Source organism: Saimiri boliviensis, chromosome 17 (assembly GCF_048565385.1).
Source record: "Saimiri boliviensis isolate mSaiBol1 chromosome 17, mSaiBol1.pri, whole genome shotgun sequence".
Taxonomy (NCBI): Eukaryota; Metazoa; Chordata; class Mammalia; order Primates; family Cebidae; genus Saimiri; species Saimiri boliviensis.
The window spans coordinates 3,455,074-3,475,088 of NC_133465.1; the positions used below are offsets into that span (position 1 = coordinate 3,455,074).

The window sequence follows — 20,015 nt, forward strand, 5'->3', positions numbered from 1 at the left end:
AGCTCATTGCAACTGCCATCTCTCAGGTTCAAGTGATTTTTCTGCCTCAGTCTCCCGAGTAGCTGGGATTACAGGCACTCGCCACCACGCCCAGCTAATTTTTTTATTTTTAGTAGAGATGGGGTTTCACCATGTTGTCCAGGCAGGTGTCAAACTTCTGACCTCAAGTAATCCACCCATTTTGGCCCCCAAAGTGTTGGGATTACAGACATGAGCAACTGCACTCCAGCCTGGGAGACACAATGAGTCTCTGTCTCAAAACAAATTTTTTTTTTGAGACAGAGACTCACTGTGTCTCCCAGGCTGGAGTGCAGTGGTGCAATCTCAGCTCACTGCAACCTCCGCCTCCCGGGTTCAAGCTAATCTCCTGCCTCAGCCTTTCAAGTAGCTGGGATTACAGGCATAAGCCCATGCCCAGTTAATTTTTATAGTTTTAACAGAGATGGGTTTTCACCATGTTGACAGGACTGGTCTCAAACTCCTGAGCTCAGGTGATCCACCAGCCTTGGCCTCCCAAGGTGCTGGGATTACAGGCATGAGCCACCACACCTGGCTTATATTAAATTTTTTAAATAAAAGTAAAACATTCATATAGAAGAGTACACAACTCATATTTTAAATGTGAAGCTTGATAAATTCTCACTTGTAATCAGCATCCAGATCATAAAAAAGTATAACCAAAATCTCAGAAGCCTCACCTCTGTCCCTGCATCATCACTACTATGCAAGGATAGGGTCTCCTAACTTCCAACACCTAAATTTTGCCTGTTTTGAACTTATAAATGGGAATATATTATACACCCACAATTTCCAAACTCTGCACCAAGGTGCCGTGGGGAACTACAAGATCTTCTTAATATGAGAGAAACATCTGCATGACATCAAATATGACATTCAACATCTGCATTTGTTGCATCTGCAATTGTTGCAACTACTAGATTGGTACACTACATTGCTTTCAATGACATCTTTATGAAGCTGTGTTTTCAGTGGTTGCTGTGATAACAGAGTAATACGCAAAAGTCAGTAAGGAATATAAGTTGAGGCTGGACGCAGTCGCTCATGCCTGTAACCCAGCACTTTGGGAGGCTAAGGCAGGCAATCACTTGAGGTCAGGAGTCTGAAACCAGCCTAGCCATGGTGAAACTCGGTCTTTACTGAAAATGTAAAAAATTAGCCAGGTGTGTGGTGCGCACCTGTAATCCCACCTACCGAGGAGGCTGAGGCAGAGGTTGCAGTGAGCAGAGATCATGCCACTGCTCTCCAGCTTGGGCGACAGAGTGAGACTCCATCTCAAAAAAAAAAAAAAAGATGAGAGTGGTGGTATCCGGTCTGATTCCAAGGTTTGAGATGCTGTATACTGCCCAACAAACAAATATCCCATTAGTTAATGTGGTTGTCTAAGAATGAAAGTTTTTTCTTTCAATTCTTACGCATTTTAAAAAACAGATCTTAAGTTGTTATGACATAAACAATATTAAGTTTTTTTTGGATCTCATTATTTAATAAACAGAACTGTCAGGTATTTCTTTAAGCCTGGGGTTGCCATGAACCAAGTATTACAAAGCGAGAAAGTTTAGGAACCTATGGTATACATTCCTGTGACTGCTTTATTTCACTCAGTATCATTTGCAAGAGTTAATCATATTATTTCAAGTAGTAGTTGTTCATTTATTTTCATTGTATAATATTCTACTATATGATTATCCCACTATTTATTAATATTAATTCTTCTGTTGATGGGAATTTGGACAATTTCCACTTTGGAGCTATTATGAACAGTGGTGCTATGAACATTCATAAGCATATATATCTTGAAGTAGCATTACTGGCTTACTGGGTGTGTTTACGTTCAGTTTTAGCAGATAATGCCACTTTTCCAAAATGGCATTATCAACTTAACATTTCCACTAACAATGTATGAGAGTTTTTTATTTTTCCATATCCTTGTTTACATTTTCATTTTGTCACTGTGACGGTTGTACAAGTAAAACAGTACTTCTCTGAAGAGAAAATAAGGTTGAGTTACTTTCTAAATGTTTCACTAGCCCTTTGAATATTCTCTTTTGGGATGCCTATTTAAGTTCTCTTCATTAAAAACAAAACAAAACACAAAACAAAAACAACCAAAAAAAAAAAACCTAAGTATTTTTCTCTACTACTTTTTTTTTTTTTAAAGACACAGTCTCACTGTGTCCCCAGCCCAGAGTCCAACAGAGCAATCTCAGCTCACTGCAACCTCCACCTCCTAGGTTCAAGCAATTCTCCTGCCTCAGCCTCGCAAGTAGTTGGGGTTACAAATGCCTGCCACCATGCCCGGCTAATTTTTTTTTTATTTTTAGTGGAGATGTGGTTTCACCATGTTGGCCAGACTTGTCTCAAACTCCTGACCTCAGGTGATCTACCTGCCTTAGCCTCCCAAAGTGATGGGATTACAGGCATGAGCCACTGTGCCTGGCTTTTTCTCTGCTATTAATAATGTATAATTATTTAGGTGTACGATGAGTCCTTTGTCAGATACAGGTACTGCAAATATCTTCTCCCACTCTGTGGCTTGATTTTTCATTTGCTTAATGGTATCTTTTGATGAGATTTTTTGTTGTTGTTTTGTTTTTTTGGTTTTTTTTTGAGACGGAGTTTCGCTCTTGTTACCCAGGCTGGAGTGCAATGGCGCGATCTCGGCTCACCGCAACCTCCGCCTCCTGGGTTCAGGCAATTCTCCTGCCTCAGCCTCTTGAGTAGCTGGGATTATAGGCACGCGCCACCATGCCCAGCTAATTTTTTGTATTTTTAGTAGAGACGGGGTTTCACCATGTTGACCAGGTTGGTCTCGATCTCTCGACCTTGTGATCCACCCGCCTCGGCCTCCCAAAGTGCTGGGATTACAGGCTTGAGCCACCGTGCCCGGCGAGATGTTCTTGATCTTAATATAGCACCAATTTTTCACACTTTATATTTACCTACTTTGAGATCCTAATTAATCTTTGCTGACGTAAAGAAATTTTTTTTCTAAAAAGCAGTTTTGTTTTTACATATTTAGATGAGCAATTTATCTGGAAATGACTTTTGTGTGTGGTGTGAGGTAAAGTCAAGATACTTTCTTCCCTGATACAGAAATTAATTGGCCAATACCATTAGTTTGACTTTCCTTTCCCTATCATAGTGCTGTATCGCCTTTATCATAACGTTAGTGGTAGCATATGTATCAGTCAGTTTCTGGACTGTCCATTTTGACCCACTGGTCTATTTGTCAATCCATGTGCCAATACCATATTATCTTAACTGTTACATCTAGGTAACAATTAAGTTTAATTCCTCCAGCTTTTCTTTCTTCATCATCATGATTCTCTTGCATTTGGCTTCATCTTGCATTTGCATTTGTATTTCAGTTGAGTATCCATTAATGTTCATTGGCCATTCATATTTCCTCTTCTGTAAGCTGGCTGTTCAGGTTTTCAGGACATGAATTAGTTGCTTTAGCTGCCTTTCTCAAACTGATTAGAATTAGATCTTCCTGTATTAGAACACGTGCCCTTCGTCTATCAAATGCTGTCATTTGCAAAGCGTTTTTTTAAAGTGTGCTAACAATTTCTTTTTCTCTTTTTTTTTTTTTTTTTTTTTTGAGACAGTCTTGTTTTGTCTGCAGTGCAATAGCATGAACTTGGCTCACAGCAATCTCCACATCCTGGGCTCAAGCAATCTTCCCACCTCAGCCTCCAAAGTAACTGGAACTACAGGTGTATGCCGCCACGCCTGGCTAATTTATTATTATTTTTTGGTAGAGACAGCATTTTGCCATGTTACCTAGGCTACTCTTGAACTCCTAGGGTTGGACGATCTATCTGCCTCGGCCTCCCCAAGTGCTGGGATCATAGGCATGAGCAACCATCCCCACCCTGTACGTGTTAGTGAGAGACAGAGTCTCACTCTTCTAGGCTGAGAGTGGAGTGAAAAGATCACCACTCACTGCAGCCTTGAACCTCCCAGGCCCAAGTGATCCTCCTGGGTAGCTGGGACCACAGGCGCAGGCCATTGTGCCTGGCTAAGTTTTAATTTTTTTGTAGAGACAGGGTCTCCCTATGTTGCCTAGGAAGGTCTAGAATTCTTAGCTTCAAGCCATCCTCCCAGCTTGACCTCCCAAAGTTCTCAGATTACAGGAGTGAGCCACTGCTCCTGGCTCTCTACTTTTTAATGCATTCCAACACATCAATTTCTTTTTTTCCTTCTGGGTTTCGGTTTCATTCTTAGAAAAGCCTTCTTCATGCCAAGATGGCATTCCAGTGTTGGCAAGATGGTAAGACAAGAGGTAAAGATAGAATTTAACATTATTTTTACATTACTTTTTTTTCCTTTGAGACAAGTTCTCACTGTGTTGCCCAGGCTAGCGTGCGATGGCACAATCACAGGTCACTGAGTGGCCTTGACTTTCGAAGCTTCAAATGATCCTTCCACCTCAACCTCTCAAGCAACTGGAACCACAGACATGCACCACCAAGCCTGAATAAGTTTTTTTTTTTTTTTGGTAAGGACAGTGTCTCACTATGTTGCCCAGGCTGGTGTTGAACTCTTGGGCTCAAGCAATTCTCCTGCCTTGGTCTCCCAAAGTACTGGGATTACAGGTATGAGCCACTGCTCCTGGCCACTTATTTTTATAGTGTTTCACATTTTCATAATTTGCACATTACCTTAAAAATAATTTTTGAGGCCAGGCACAGTGACTCACACCTGTAATCCTAACACTGTGCGGGGGCTGAGGCGGGAAGACTGCTTGAGGCTAGGGTTCAAGACTAGTTTGGGGAACAAAGTGAGATGATTGGTCTCTATGAAAAAAAAAGTTTTAAGGTATTTTTGTTACTATCTCCTACAAGAAGGAGAAAAAAAATTTTTTAATTAACTAGGTGTGGTGGCATACACCTGTAGTTCTAGCTACTTGGGAGGATGAGGCAGGAGGATCACCTGGGGCCAGGAGTTTAAGGCTGCAGTAAGCTATGATTATGCCACTGTACTACAGCCTGGGAGACAGAGGGAGGCCTTGTCTCTTAAAAAAGAAAGAAAAACAATTTCTCTAAAGAGATTTCAGTCATTTCCCATTCCAAAATATTGACCCAATAATTTCTTCTGATACTTTTATAATTTCAGTAGTCAAATTTAACCTTTTTTTGTTTTGTTTTGAGACAAGGTCTCACCCTGTCACCCAGGCTAGAGTATGGTGGTGCAATGACAGCTCACTGCAACCTCAGCCTCCTGGGCTCAAGCAATCCTACTGCCTCAGGCTCCTGAGTAGCTGAGACTATAGGCATGCAACACGACACACAGCTAATTTTTTCTTTTTTGTAGAGATGGGATCTCACTATGTTACCCAGGCTGGTATCAAACTCCTGGACTGAAGCAAAATCCTCCCACCATGGCCTCCAAAGTGCTAAGATTACAGACAGGAGCCACCATGCTTGGCCATCAGTGAATTTTTTAAAATTCTCAGAAAACTGAATGTTGGTTCAAGCTGTATACAGCTATACAAATACAGAGAAAAAGAAAAAAATTAACACTCATCCTAAATCAGAACCTAATTCATACGGTTTTCAGCATGATATTTATTTTTATTTTGTTTTTTCTTTTCAGCATGATACTTTAAATAATTTTTTAAAAAATCATTAAGGAGGCTGGGTGCAGTGGCTCACTCCTGTAATCCTAGTACTTTGGGAAGCAAAGGCTGGCAGATCACCTAAGGCCAAGAGCTCAAGACCAGCCTAGCTAACATGGTGAAACCCCCATCTCTACTAAAAATGCAAAAATTAGCCGGACATGGTGGCAGGTGCCTGTAATACCAGGTACTCGAGAGGCTGAGGCAGGAGAATCACTTGAACCTGGGAGGTGGAGGTTGCAGTGAGCTGAGATTGTGCCACTGCACTACAGCCTGGGCAACAGAGTGAGACTGTTTTTTTAAAAAAAAATCGGCCGGGCGCGGTGGCTCAAGCCTGTAATCCCAGCACTTTGGGAGGCCGAGGCAGGTGGATCACGAGGTCAAGAGATCAAGACCATCCTGGTCAACATGGTGAAACCCCGTCTCTACTAAAGATACGAAAAATTAGCTGGGCATGGTGGCGCGTGCCTGTAATCCCAGCTACTCAGGAGGCTGAGGCAGGAGAATTGCCTGAACCCAGGAGGCGGAGGTTGCGGTGAGCCGAGATCGCGCCATTGCACTCCAGCCTGGGTAACAAGAGCGAAACTCCGTCTCAAAAAAAAAACAAAAACAAAAACAAAAAAATCAAGATTGTGAACATTACTGAAACACTTCACCTAGGTAAAGCTTAACTGTATGGCATACTTTGTATCTGGAACAAAACACAAAATAGACCTTCAGCAGTTAAAATAAAAAGATCATAAACTTCATTTTATTTTTATTTTATTTTATTTTTTTTGAGACGGAGTTTCGCTCTTGTTACCCAGGCTGGAGTGCAATGGCGCGATCTCGGCTCACCGCAACCTCCGCCTCCTGGGTTCAGGCAATTCTCCTGCCTCAGCCTCCTGAGTAGCTGGGATTACAGGCACGCGCCACCATGCCCAGCTAATTTTTCGTATCTTTAGTAGAGACGGGGTTTCACCATGTTGACCAGGATGGTCTTGATCTCTTGACCTCGTGATCCACCTGCCTCGGCCTCCCAAAGTGCTGGGATTACAGGCTTGAGCCACCGCGCCCGGCAAACTTCATTTTATTAAAAAGATGGAGTCTTACACCACATTGCCCCCAGCCAGTCTTGAACTCTTGGACTCAAGAGACCCTCCCAGCTCAGCCTCCCAAACTGCTGGGATTATAGGTGTGAGCTATCATGCCTGACCACAAACTTCATTCTTTAGAATAAGAATGCAGCCCCCTGTCTATTTTCTTTCACTCTGTATAGAGTTCTACAATTTTTTTCAAAGAGACAAGGTCTCACTGTGTTGCCCAGGTTGAAGGGCAGTATTCACAGGCAAAACAACAGCTAGCACACTACAACCTCCATCTTCTGTGCTCAAACCATCTCCTGCCTCAGATTCCTCGGTAGCTAGGATGGGACTACAGGCATGTATTGCTGCATCTGGCTTACAATTCTTTCACTTCATCTTATCCACTTTTATACCAAAATGGTTGGAGAGAAAACTTTCAGAATCCAAGCCACTACAATCACATGCCACCTAACATTTTGGTCAACAACCAACTGCATATACAAAGGTGGTCCCATAAGATTACAATAGAACTGAAGAGTTCCTATTGCCTAGTGACATTGCAGTCCAATTACTTTATTTTTTAACAGTAATTTCAAGTAGTCTAAGTATACGTTGTTTATAACATCTACAGTAGTGTACGATGATGTCCTAGGCTTTCGCATGCACTCACCACCTACTCAGTGACTTACCAAAGCAACTTTCAGTCCTAAAAGCTCCATTTATGTTAAGTGTCCCATATAGGTGTACCATTTCTTATCTTTTATACTGTATTTTTACTGTAACTTCTCTATGTTTAGATCAAGCTTGCCCAATGTACAGCCAGCGGGCCGCATGTGCCCCAGGACAGCTTTCAGTTATACTTTTTGTTTTTCCTTTTTGTGAAGAATGGGGTCTCGCTATCTCACCCAGGCAGGTCTCAAACTCCTGGGCTCAAGCTATCTTCGTGCCTCTGTCTCCAGAAAAGCTGTGATTACAGGCATGAGCCATCACACCTGGCCCCGAGGATGGCTTTGAATGCGACCCAACAGAAATTCATAAACTTTCTTAAAACATTATAAGATTGTTTTTCCTTTTTTCTTTCCCCTCAGCTTATCAGTTAGCGTATTTTATGTGTGGCCCAAGACAATTTATCTTCTTCCAACATGGCCCAGGGAAGCCAAAAGATTGGACACCCCTGGTTTAGATACAGACATACTACTATGTTACAACTGCCTACAGTACTCAGTAAAGTAACAACGCTGTACAAGTTTGTAGCCTAACAGCAACAGGCTATCCCATATAACCTAGGTGTGCAGTAGACTTTACCATGTAGGCTTACACATCTAGGCTTGTGTAAGTATACTCTCTGATGTTCCCGATGTTCCCACAAGCATGAAATCGCCTAACAATGCATTTCTCAGAACGTATCCCTGTCATTAAGCAACACATGACTGTATTTTGTAGGGTAGTAGTGATTTTTATTGACCTGTCAATTCTTTTACATATTTTTAGTCACCTTTCCTTCTCATATATCTCAGTAGCCATTCCCAACTTCTGTTTAGACTTCCTACATAAAAGCTACCACTCCTACCACTCACTCTCAGCAAACGAACTCACCTCCTAATTCGTTACAATCATTCTTACAAACTTATTTATATTAATGACTTGTTTTGAGGTAGGGTCTCCCTTTGTTGCCCAGGCTGGAGTGCAGTAGCACAATCAAGGTTTACTGCCTGCTCTGACCTCCTGGACTCAAATGATCCTCTCACCTCAGCCTCCAAGTAGCTGGGATGACAGGCATGCACCATCACACCTGGATAATTTTTTCTATCTTTCTGTAGAGACAGGGTCTCACTATATTACCTAGGCTGGTCTTGAACTCCTGGGCTCAAGCAATCCTCCTGTTTCAGCCTTCGAAGTGTTGGGATTACAGGTGTGAGCCCCGCGCCTTTATTATTTTTCCCCGCGCCTTTATATCTTTTCCTTCTGATCTTAGAAGAAAAGTTCTTTCCCCAACTCCAATATAAGGATAATACCTTAATTTAGTTACGGTGAAGGAGGAAAGACCAAAAATGGGCAAGGCTCATCAACTTATGGTCCTACTCAGGGACCTTGCTCCATAACTTATTTCCCATCTCACTTGGATATTCAAGCTCACTCTCTTGATTTCTGCCATTCAGCCAACAAATATATCCTAATGTCTTCCATTCTTTACAAAAAAAAGAAAAGAAAAGATACTTCATATTTTACCCTATTTATCAACTCCTCTCTCCCTTCCCTGCTTATGGAGCAGTCAACATTCCTACTTCTTTACCTTCCATTAATTTCATAACCCCATCTCCTAATGCTTTATGACTGTGCCTTTATCTGAAGCTATTACAAAAATTAACACAGTCATATTGTACTACACCAAACAAGCAGAATGCAGAAATTTATGATTCCACAAATACTGCAATTTTGTCTACGACTATGCCTACTGACGGAAATTTGGACTGCAAGAGAGATGTAGTGATGAGTTTCTCCTTGGCTTTAAAGTGGGGAAAAATGGAAACTGTAAATAGTAAAGCTTCCTAAAATTTTCATAAGTTGGGCAGAGGATTAGTGTATTATATTTATGTGTGCAAATTATACTGCTTTAAAAAGTTTCTCCAGCCTGGGCAATATAGCAAGACCTCATCTATACTAAAAATAAATAAATAAATAAAAATTAGCTAGGTGTCGGTGGCATGTATCTGTAGTCCCAGCTACTCAGGAGGCTGAGATGGGAAGATTGCTTAAACCCAGGGGTTCAAGGTTGCAGTGAGCTATGATCACCACTGCACTCCAGCCTGGGCAACAGAGCAAGATCTCGTCTCCACACACGAAAAAGTTTCTTAGACTTATGTGTTAATACAGTGTTTAAAAGGAAGAAAAGCCAGGTGTGGTGGCACATGCCTGTAGTCTCAGCTACTCAGTAGGCTGAGACAGGAGAATAGCTTGAGTGCAGGAGCTCAAGACCCCAAGTCAGGGCAAAATAGTGAGACCCCCATCTCTTTTTTTTTTTTAATTTTAATAAAAAGAATAATTTCTTCTTATATCTCCACTAAAGACTAGAATAGATTCCAGGGACTGACTTTCACTCTACTTCTATGGAGCTAATAAAAAATTAGTGTTATAATATCTTTCACGAAAATGGTCTACTATCTTAAGATAGGTATCTAAGTAAAAAAGCAAGGAACTCAGGAACTAAGTATCAGGCTTAAGACCTTAATTAAATTACTTAACTTTCTCACCAATAAAGCAGGGTAATACTGTACTCTACTTTAGAAGTACAGTTTAATTCTGAAGATTAAACAAGATAACATATAAAAGCACTTAACACAGTTACAGGCAGATGTAATACTTCCTTCATCTTAGCACAGTGCCATACTCCCAATAATTATACAACTATTAAGAAGTAAAAGTGTACCAAAAAGGGGCAATATTAAAACTGTGTGAACTACGTCAAGCAGAAATTCTGACAAAAGCACCGTCTGTTCACACTAACGATCTTCAATGAAAAGCTTCAATTAGAGGTGAAAGTTACTAAAAGACATTCAAGTATTTTGAGCAAATTCAACTAGTAAATATACTTTGATAATATTCCCAATAATTTATTCTGAAAAGATTATATATGAGGCACAAGATTACATACGATTTAATAAAATGGACAGAGAGCACACACAAAGTTGCAGTCTCCCAGGCTGAGAAAGACAAATCTAATTTGTCCTTCCTGCAGAAGAATGTATCTTAAATGAACAAAATTTCCTTAGATATACACAGAAAAAAACCAACGTATCAAAGGGATTAAGAATAAAGGAAGCTTTTTTCCTAAATCGAAAATAATAATATGCATGACCTAAATGAATCTTCTCCAAGTGTTTAGGGGGGAAACTCCACTTTAAGTGTTAGAATTGGTGCAAAGCAGCTGGATTTAGCAGAATGCAGCCCATCAACTGCTAACTCTGAAAATACATATATATATTCTAGGGGTGGAGAAAGCAGACAATTTTCCCAATAAAACAACTGCCATAAACTGTGCCTACATAAGAACATACACCTCTGTTCAAATATCAGTTTACACTGTTAAAGCCAAACTACAGATCAAGAGGAAGTATTTAATATCTAAAAAATAAATTACGTTCTACTTCTGGTCACATTTTGCATGGGTGGCTACTGGAGAGAGTTATGGACGCAGATTCAAGACAAGGAGGACTGAATAATAAATCCAGTGTTCACATTCAAATGTGGGGGAGAGAAGAGGCAGGCTCTGAGTTCATAAAGTTCTCCACACTCTCAAAACAGTGCAAAAATAGTCCAATCTAAGGACATTTACCCTTGAAACTCCTTGGAGAGTGGCTTGGAGACTTTCTGTTCAGATTTTTGAGAGGGAGCAATTTAAGAATGCTGCAAGATTGCAACTTTCAAACACAGGAACATAATCGAAAGTATTTTTTTGATCTCTCCCTGTCCTCTTCAAACAGTTGATGAGCACTCCCAGCTTCAAAAATTCCTAATTTAACTGCAAGTATAAACCTTTTCCTCTCCCACAAAAAAAAAAAAAAAATCAAAGCTTTAAAGAATATGCAAATAAAACACACAGATTATTTCCAATAATCCCTAACTCCTTCCCAATTGGGAAAAGAAAGGAGAAACGAAGGAACACGAGGCAAAAAAAAAAAAAAGGCACTCGGGGAAGGAAGGCGGTGAGATGAGAAAGTAGGAAGGGGTCGGGGGAGGAGCAGGTAAAAAAGTCTAGCGGATGCTGACACTGAATTGGAAGGAGAGGCTGGAAAACGTCCTGAAGACACAGGCCAGAAGGAAAGGACTCGGTGGGACCGGGGCGCGATAGAGGAAGCCCACGCAGAAGGCCGACCCGAGAGGGTCACTGTGCAGAAGGCAACACCAAAAGGGGGCAAGACTCCTCAGGAAGATTATTTCAAGGCCCCAAAGCTTGGGAGGCAGGACGCGGGCAGACAGGGTGCTTCTCAACCGGCAACGCGGACACCGCCCCCGACGCTTCGGGAGGCCGAGCCCACTGCGAGGGGCGAGGGGTGAACCGCGGGGGTTCGCAGACGTGGAAGGCGGCGCGGCCCCCGGGGCTGCGGGCGCAGGGCAGAGAGCAGGCCCGCGGCGCATACCTTGTAGTACACATCGAACTGAATGTTCTCGGGCAAGGAGCGGATGTCGCGGCGGGAGCGGATGTAGTTGTCCACGACAGCGGAGATGGCGGTGTTGTAGAGAGTCTCCGGAATCCACTCTAGCTCCACGGCCGCCATCTTCCTTCCCTCCTCCTCCGCCTCCTCCGCCTCCTCCTCCCGAAGGCCCCCGCCGCCCTCCGTAGCGAACCCCTCTGCGGCCCCGGAGGATTCGGAGGGGCGGTGGCAGCCACGCGGGCGCGCGGCAGAAGGCACGGCTGCCCTGCCTCCGGGGGCGCACTGAGGGACGGCGGCGGCGGACGCAGCCCCGGGTGAAAAGCGGTCCCGAGAACAGCGGCCGGCCAGGCCAGAGCCTCACATTCCCGACGTGAGAGGAACCCGGGTTCCGTCCCACAGCCGATCTCCGCAGGGGCGGGGCTGCGTGTGCGGCGTCGTGACGTCAGCGCGCGCCGGCGCGCCGAAGGGGAGGAGCGCGGCGGGCGGAAAACTTGGGCAGAGGCGGATGCCTCCCGCGGAGAGCGCCGCGTCCCGGCGGCCGGGGAGCGGAGTGGCTCGGGGTGGACTTTCCGCACAGGGGACAAATTATCACACGGTGTTTGCACCCCCCGTTCCGAGTCACTCGGGCGCGTCGGTTACTTCAGCAGGTTGTCTGCATCACGGACTCTTGAGGCTCAGGTAAAAGTTTGGATCCTCTCCCCACAAACGAGCAAAATTATCTGTACCTTGAAAATGACGCACTGAGAAAATTCACATTACTCCAGAATTAGACTGCAGTTCCTAACCCAAGTGAAGAACCCGCGGTCCAGAAACTAGTGGTAACGATAAAAGAGAGACTTAACTTTTCTTTGTGTAATTATTTGCACCGTTTTAACTTTTTGACCATGTTTCTTTATCCAAATAAAATTTCCGAAAAAAGAAAACTCCTGCCCCAGAACTTAGTAGGAAGGCTAGCTTGATTATGGAATTACAAATAATAGGAAAAGAAAAAAGGCTAAGTGATGGCGGTGATAGGACTTAATGGTGTTCCAATTCCCAGAGTTACAGTGGTGGCTTCAGGGGATTGTTGAATAATCGGAAGTACTTGTTTCACCTTCTTTCCTTCCCAGCATGAACATCTGCTGTTTATGTAATTAATTTTCTACATCTGCTATTTCAAGAATTTGATGTAACATCTTTCCGTTCTAGGAATTTAACATGGAAATTATTGGCCATAGTGTTGGTGAGACTATCAAACTCATAGTCACTCTTACGATGTAAGTCCTGAAAACAGCGATAATAATGTCCTCATTGATATTTAGAGATAAAAGAAGCGGAAAGAGTTTTTTTCAGTTTACCCTTCACCTAGTACTTAAGTGTTAAATGGTTAAATAATTCCACAAAAAAGAAACACACTTAATCTTCAGTCTATAATCTATAATCTATAGTTTATATAATCTATGTTATCTATATAATCTATAATCTTCCTCCATAATCTATGAACATAGGAAAGCTGTGAATGGCCTCAAGATCAGATTGCCAGATTTAGCAAGTAAAAAAATACAAATGCCCAGTCACATCTTAATGTCAGATAAACAAATGGTTGAGAAATGTATGTTCCATGCAATAGTTTGGCTCATACCTTCAGTTCAGTCAGCAAATCCTTCATCACTTCTTAGACGCTGGTGCTTTTGAAGCTCAGGATTCCTGCCCCACAAAAAAAGAATAATTATCTATTATCTTTACAAATATTACAGGGGACATGCTTATACCAAAAACTTATTTGTGACCAGCCTGAGCAACATAGCAAGACCGCCATCTCTACAAAAAAATTTTAAAATAGCCAGGTGTGGCTGCATGCACCTGTAGTCCTAGCTATTCAGGAGACTGAGGCAGGAGGATTACTTGAGCCCAGGATGTTGAGGCTGCAGTGAGCCATGATCATGCCACTGCACTCCAGCCTGGGTGACAGAATGAGACCCTGTCTCAAAAAACAACAAAAAACTTTGTTGTTCCTCTGAAATTCACATTTAACTGGACATCTGTATTTTTTTTTTTTTTTTTTTTTTTTTTGAGACGGAGTTTCGCTCTTGTTACCCAGGCTGGAGTGCAATGGCGCGATCTCGGCTCACCGCAACCTCCGCCTCCTGCGCTCAGGCAATTCTCCTGCCTCAGCCTCCTGAGTAGCTGGGATTACAGGCACGTGCAACCATGCCCAGCTAATTTTTTGCACTTTTAGTAGAGACAGGGTTTCACCATGTTGACCAGGATGGTCTCGATCTCTCGACCTTGTGATCCACCCGCCTCGGCCTCCCAAAGTGCATCTGTATTTTATCCAGCAGCCCTACCTCAAGGGATCCATGAATCCCCTGAAATTGAATGCACATGTCATTAGACATTTTGGCTAAATCAGGACCTGTAGTAAGGTCCTGTAAACAGGTAAAGGTATGTCAGACACACATATTGATTGCTGTGTAAACCTTAAATGCTGAGTATATTAGTCCATTTACACACTGCTGATAAAGACATACCCAAGACTTGGCAATTTACTAAAGAAAGAGGTTTATTGGGTTTATAGTTCCTCATGGCTGAGGAGGCCTCACAACCATGGCAGAGGGCAAGGAGGAACAAGTCACATCTTATGTGAATGGCAGCAGGCAAAGAGAGGCAAGCGAAAGGGGTTTCTCCTTATAAAACCATGAGCTCTTGTGAGACTTATTCACTACTATGAGAACAGTATGGGAGAAACCACACCCATGATTCAGTGATCTCCCACAATACATGGGAATTATTGGAGTACAATTCAAGATGAGATTTGGGTGGGGACACAGAGCCAAACCATATCACTGAGTTAGACATTAAAAAATGTGTATAGTCATAAAGGGGACTCTGGATGAAAGGGCCTCTTGATCCCTTCTTCACTGCTTTCAGATTGAAAGTATTCAGATGTGTGTGATGGACTAGGAGGTCCTGACCAAGAGCAGATAAACTGCCAGAAAGGATAAGACCCCTGAGAAGGACTTAGTCCTGGCACTATTCATCACCTTCTAATTGAAGAGCCCTTGGGCCCTAAATAACCAGCAGATATACCCAGGCACTACATTGTGGACCTTGGGTGATCCTCTGAGACTTGCTGGCTTCAGGTGCCAGCATGGCCACAGAGGGGTAGAGCACCAAGTAGGCCTTTGGGGTTCCTGATTCCAAGTCTCGACTCTTAAATGGCATTTCTGACCTGCCCTGGTCCAGAGTAGAGCCCACTGCCATGACGGGTGAGTCTCTGGCCAGACAGCATTCACCACACACTAGCTTGAGAGCCCCTGGGCCTTAAGGAAACATTGGTGGTAGTCTGACAAGTACTTCCCATGGCTTGTGGTGGTGGTGGGTATAGAGTGAGGCTAGTCTCCCTTTGGAAAGGAAAAGGAAGAGTAGGAAGGACTGTGTCTTATGGTTTGAGAGCCAGCTCAGCTGCACTACAATAGAACACCAGGTGACTTCTAACATTTTTTACTCTAGTCCCTGACTCCTGGACAGTACATCTGGATCTACCTAGGGCCTGGGGGAACTTGCCACCTTGAAGGGAAAGACACACACCTGGCTAGCTTTGCCACCTGCTAATCGTAGTGCCCCAGGCCTTGAGTGAACATAGGCAGTAGCCAGGGAATGGTTACAGCAGGTCTTGGGTGAGACCCAATGCTATACTGGCTTCAGCTCTAACCCAGTGCGGTCTTAGTGGTGGTGGCCACAGGGGTACTTCTGTCACTCCCCTCCCAGCTTTATGTGGCTTAGGAAAGGGAGAAATTCCACTGGTTGGGGAAAAAGTAAGGTAAGAGAACAAGAGTCTCTGGCAATCCAGAGAATTTCTCCCAGATGCTGTCCTTGACCATCAAGGTGGTAAAAGTCTGCAAGAACTTCAAAGAACTACAGTGTTACTGGGTTTGGAGTAAAGCCCCCTCCCCTCCACAGCTCCAGGCAGCTCAGCACAGAGAGAGAGACTTCACGTATTTAAGGAATATAAGGGAAGAGAACAAGAGTTTCTGCCTGGTAATCCATGGAATTCCCTTGGATCTTACCCAAGAACATCAAGGTGGTACCTCTACAAGTCTGCAAGAACACTGCATTACTGGGCTTGGGATACCCCCTAAAGCAGATACAGCTTAGATCACAGCACTGAAGTCCTTTGAAATATCTGGAAAGCCTTCCCAAGAAGGACAAATACAAATAAGCCCGGACAGTGATGACTATGATAATACCCAACTCTTCAATGCCCAGACACTAAAGAACATCTACTAGCATCAGTACCATCCAGGAAAACATAACATAACCTAATGAACTAAAGAAGCCACTAGAGACCAATTCTGGAGAAACTGAAATATATGAACTTTCAGATAGCGAATGTAAAATAGCCATGTTGAAGAAACTCAAAGAAATTGAAGGTAACGGAAAGAAGGAATTCAGAATTCTATCAGATAAACGTAACAAATAAATTGAAATAATTAAAAAGAAGCAGAAATTCTGGAGCTGAAAAATGTAATTAGCATACTGAAGAATGCATCAGAATTTTTTTTTTTTTTTTTTTGGAGATAAGGTCACACTCTGTTACCCAGGCTGGAGTGCAGTGACATGATGTCAGCTCACTGCATCCTCAACCTCACAGGTTTAAGCAATCTTCCCACCTCAGTCCCTTAAGTAGCTAAGACTAAAGGTGTACACCACCATGCGTGGCTTGTATTTTTTTGGAGAGATACGGTTTTGCTGTGTTGTCCAGACTGGTCTTGAACTCCTGGGCTCAAGTAATCTATCTGCCTCAGCCTCTCAAAGTTCTGGGATTACAGATGTGAGGCACCACACCCAGCCCAGAGTCTTGTAATAGCAGAATTGTTCAAGCAGAAGAAAGAATTAGTGAGCCTGAGACCAGCTATTTGAAAATACACAGTCAGGCTGGGTGCAGTGGCTCATGCCTGTAATCCCAGCACTTTGGGAGGCTGAGGTGGGCAGATCAAGACCAGCCTGACCAACATGGAGAAAACCTGTCTCAACTAAAAATACAGAATTAGCTGGGCATGGTGGCACATGCCTGTAATCCCAGCTACTTGGAAGGCTGAGGCAGGAGAATTGCTTAACCTGGGAGGCAGAGGTTGTGGTGAGCTGAGATCACGCCATCGCACTCCAGCCTGGACAACAAGAGTGAAACTCCCGACTCAAAAAAAAGAAAAAGAAAAAGAAAATACACAGAGGAGACAAGAAGGAATAAAAAACAATGAAGCATCCGGGCGCGGTGGCTCAAGCCTGTAATCCCAGCACTTTGGGAGGCCGAGGCAGGTGGATCACGAGGTCAAGAGATCGAGACCATCCTGGTCAACATGGTGAAACCCCGTCTCTACTAAAAAATACAAAACATTAGCTGGGCATGGTGGCGCGTGCCTGTAATCCCAGCTACTCAGGAGGCTGAGGCAGGAGAATTGCTTGAACCCAGGAGGCGGAGGTTGCAGTGAGCCGAGATCGCGCCATTGCACTCCAGCCTGGGTAACAAGAGCGAAACTCTGTCTCAAAAAAAAAAAAAAAAAAAAAAAAAATGAAGCATGCCTGCAGGATCTAGAAAATAGCCTCAAAAGGGCAAATCTAAGAATTTCTGACCTTACAGAGGAAGTGGAGAAAGAAATCAGGGTAGAAAGTTTATTCAAAGGGATAATAACTGAGAATCCCCCGGACCTAGAGAAAGATATCAATATCCAAGTACAAGAAGGTTATAGAACACCAAGCAGATTTAATCAAAAGAAGACTACCTAAGGCAGGCATCCCCAAACTTTTTACACAGGGGGCCAGTTCACTGTCCCTCAGACTGTTGGAGGGCCGCCATATACTGTGCTCCTCTCACTGACCACCAATGAAAGAGATGCCCCTTCCTGAAGTGTGGTGGGGGCCGCATAAATGGCCTCAGGGGGCCACATGTGGCCAGCGGGTTGTAGTTTGGGGACGCCTGTCTTAAGGCATTTAATAGTCAAATTCCCAAAGGTAGAGGATAAATAAAGGTTTCCCTGACAAAAGCTGAGGAATTTCAACACCAGACCTGTCCTTCAAGAAATGCTAAACGTAGTACTTCAATGAGAAAGAAAAAGACATTAATGAGCAATGAGAAATCATCTGAAGGTACAAAATCACTGTTAATAGTGATTTTGATAAAGATAATAGAAAAACACAGAACATTATAACACTGTAACTGGTGTAGAAACTACTTATGCTAAGCAGAAAGACTAAATGATGAACCAATCAAAAATAATAACTATGACAACCTTTCAAGACATAGACTATAAAATAAGATAGAAATAACAAAAGTTAAAAAATGGGTATGAAGTTAAGATGTAGAGTTTATTAGTTTCTTTTTGCTTGTTTATGAAAATAGTGTTAAGTTGTTATCAGAGTATAATAATGGTTTATAAGATAGTATTTGCAAGCCTCATGTTAGCCTCAAACCAAAAAACATACAATGGGTACACAAAAAATAAAAATAAACTAAATAATATTATCAGAGAAAATCACTTTCACTAGAGGAAGACACAGGAAAGAAACAAGGAAGACCACAGAACAATTAGAAAAGAAAGAAATTGACAGGAATAAGTTCTTATCAATAGTAACATTGAATGTAAATGGACTAAACTCTTCAATAGAAAGACACGGAGTGGTTAAATGGATGATAAAACAAGACCTGTTGATCTGTTGCCTATAAGAAACACACTACACCTGTAAAGACACACAAAAACTAAAAATAAAAGGTTGGAAAAAGATATTCCATGCCAATGGAAACCAAAAAAAGAGCAGGACTAGTCAATGGGATATCATCTCACTCCAGGTAAAATGGCTTCTATCCAAAAGATAGACAATAACAAATGCTGGCAAAGATGTGGAGGAGAGGGAACCCTCATACACCATTGGTGGGAATGTAAACTTGTACAACCACTTTGGAGAATCATTTGGAGGTTCCTCAAAAAACTACAACTAGAGCTACCATATGATTCAGCAATCCCACTGCTGGACAAAGAGCCAAGAGAAAGGAAATCAGTATTTCAAAGAGATACCTACACTCTCATGTTTGTTGCAGCAGTGTTCACAATAGCTAAGATTAGATTTGGAAACAACCCAAGTGTTCATCAACAGATGGATGGATAAAGAAAATGGTGGCGCATATACGTAATGGAGTACTATTCAGCCTTAAAAAAAAAAAAAAAGATCCAGGCACTGTGGCTCACACCTGTAATCCCAGCATTTTAGGAGGCTGAGGCAGATGGATCATGAGGTCAAGAGATTGAGACTATCCTGGCCAACATGGTGAAACCCTGTCTCTACTAAAAATACAAAAATTAGCTGGGCATGGTGACGTGGGCCTGTAGTCCCAGCTGCTTAGGAGGCTGAGGCAGGAGAGTCGCTTGGACCCGGGAGGCAGAGGTTGCAGTGAGCAGAGATTGCACCACTGCTCTCCATCCTGGTGACAGAGTGAAACTCCATCTCAAAAAAAAAAAAAATCCTGCTATTTTTAGCAACACGGATGGAACAGGAAATCATTTTGTTAAGTGAAATAAGCCAAGCACAGAAAGACAAATATTACATGTTCTCACTTATTTGTGGGATCTAAAAATCAAAACAATTGAACTCATGGTCAGAGTGTAGAAGGATAGTTATTGGAGGCTGAAAACGGTAGTGGGGGTTGGGAGAGAGATGGGGTTGTGGTTAAAGGCTACCAAAAAATAGAAAGAATAAAGCCTACTATTTGACAGCACAACAGGGTGACTATAATCAATAATAACAATTGTACATTTTTAAATAACCAGAAGATTGTAATTGGATTGTTTGTAATACAAAGGATAAGTGCTTGAGGAGATGAATAACCCATTCTCCGTGATGTGATTATTTTACAGTGCATGCCTGTATCAAAACATCTCATGTACCTCATAAATATATACATTCACTATGTACCCACAAAAATTAAAAACTTAAATCTTATTTTTGGGCCAGGCACAGTGGCTCACACCTGTAACCCCAGCTACTTGGGAGAGAGGCAGGAGAAAAAAAAAAAAAAATATATATATATATATATATATATATATATATAATTTTTTTTTTTTCTTTTTTTAGGATAAGGAGCCAGATGTGGTGGCTCATGCTTGTAATCCTATCACTTTGGGA

At 42.6% G+C, this 20,015-nt stretch overlaps 1 protein-coding gene and 1 long non-coding RNA gene across 3 annotated transcripts in view; one reads left to right on the forward strand and one right to left on the reverse strand.

Annotated features, from left to right (window-relative positions):
• APPBP2 (amyloid beta precursor protein binding protein 2) overlaps nt 1-12,289 on the reverse strand; it is a 77,382-nt gene extending 65,093 nt beyond the window's left edge. The window contains exon 1 of the mRNA XM_039476389.2: nt 11,844-12,289. Coding sequence (XP_039332323.1) covers nt 11,844-11,981 — 138 coding nt within the window. The 5' untranslated portion in view covers nt 11,982-12,289. The remainder of the gene's footprint in view (nt 1-11,843) is intronic.
• A 26-nt stretch (nt 12,290-12,315) lies between these two features.
• The window catches only part of LOC120366840 (uncharacterized), a 48,033-nt gene continuing 40,333 nt past the window's right edge, over nt 12,316-20,015 (forward strand). For both annotated transcript variants that reach the window (XR_012514507.1, XR_012514508.1), the window contains exon 1: nt 12,316-12,536. This is a non-coding gene — a long non-coding RNA (uncharacterized LOC120366840). The remainder of the gene's footprint in view (nt 12,537-20,015) is intronic.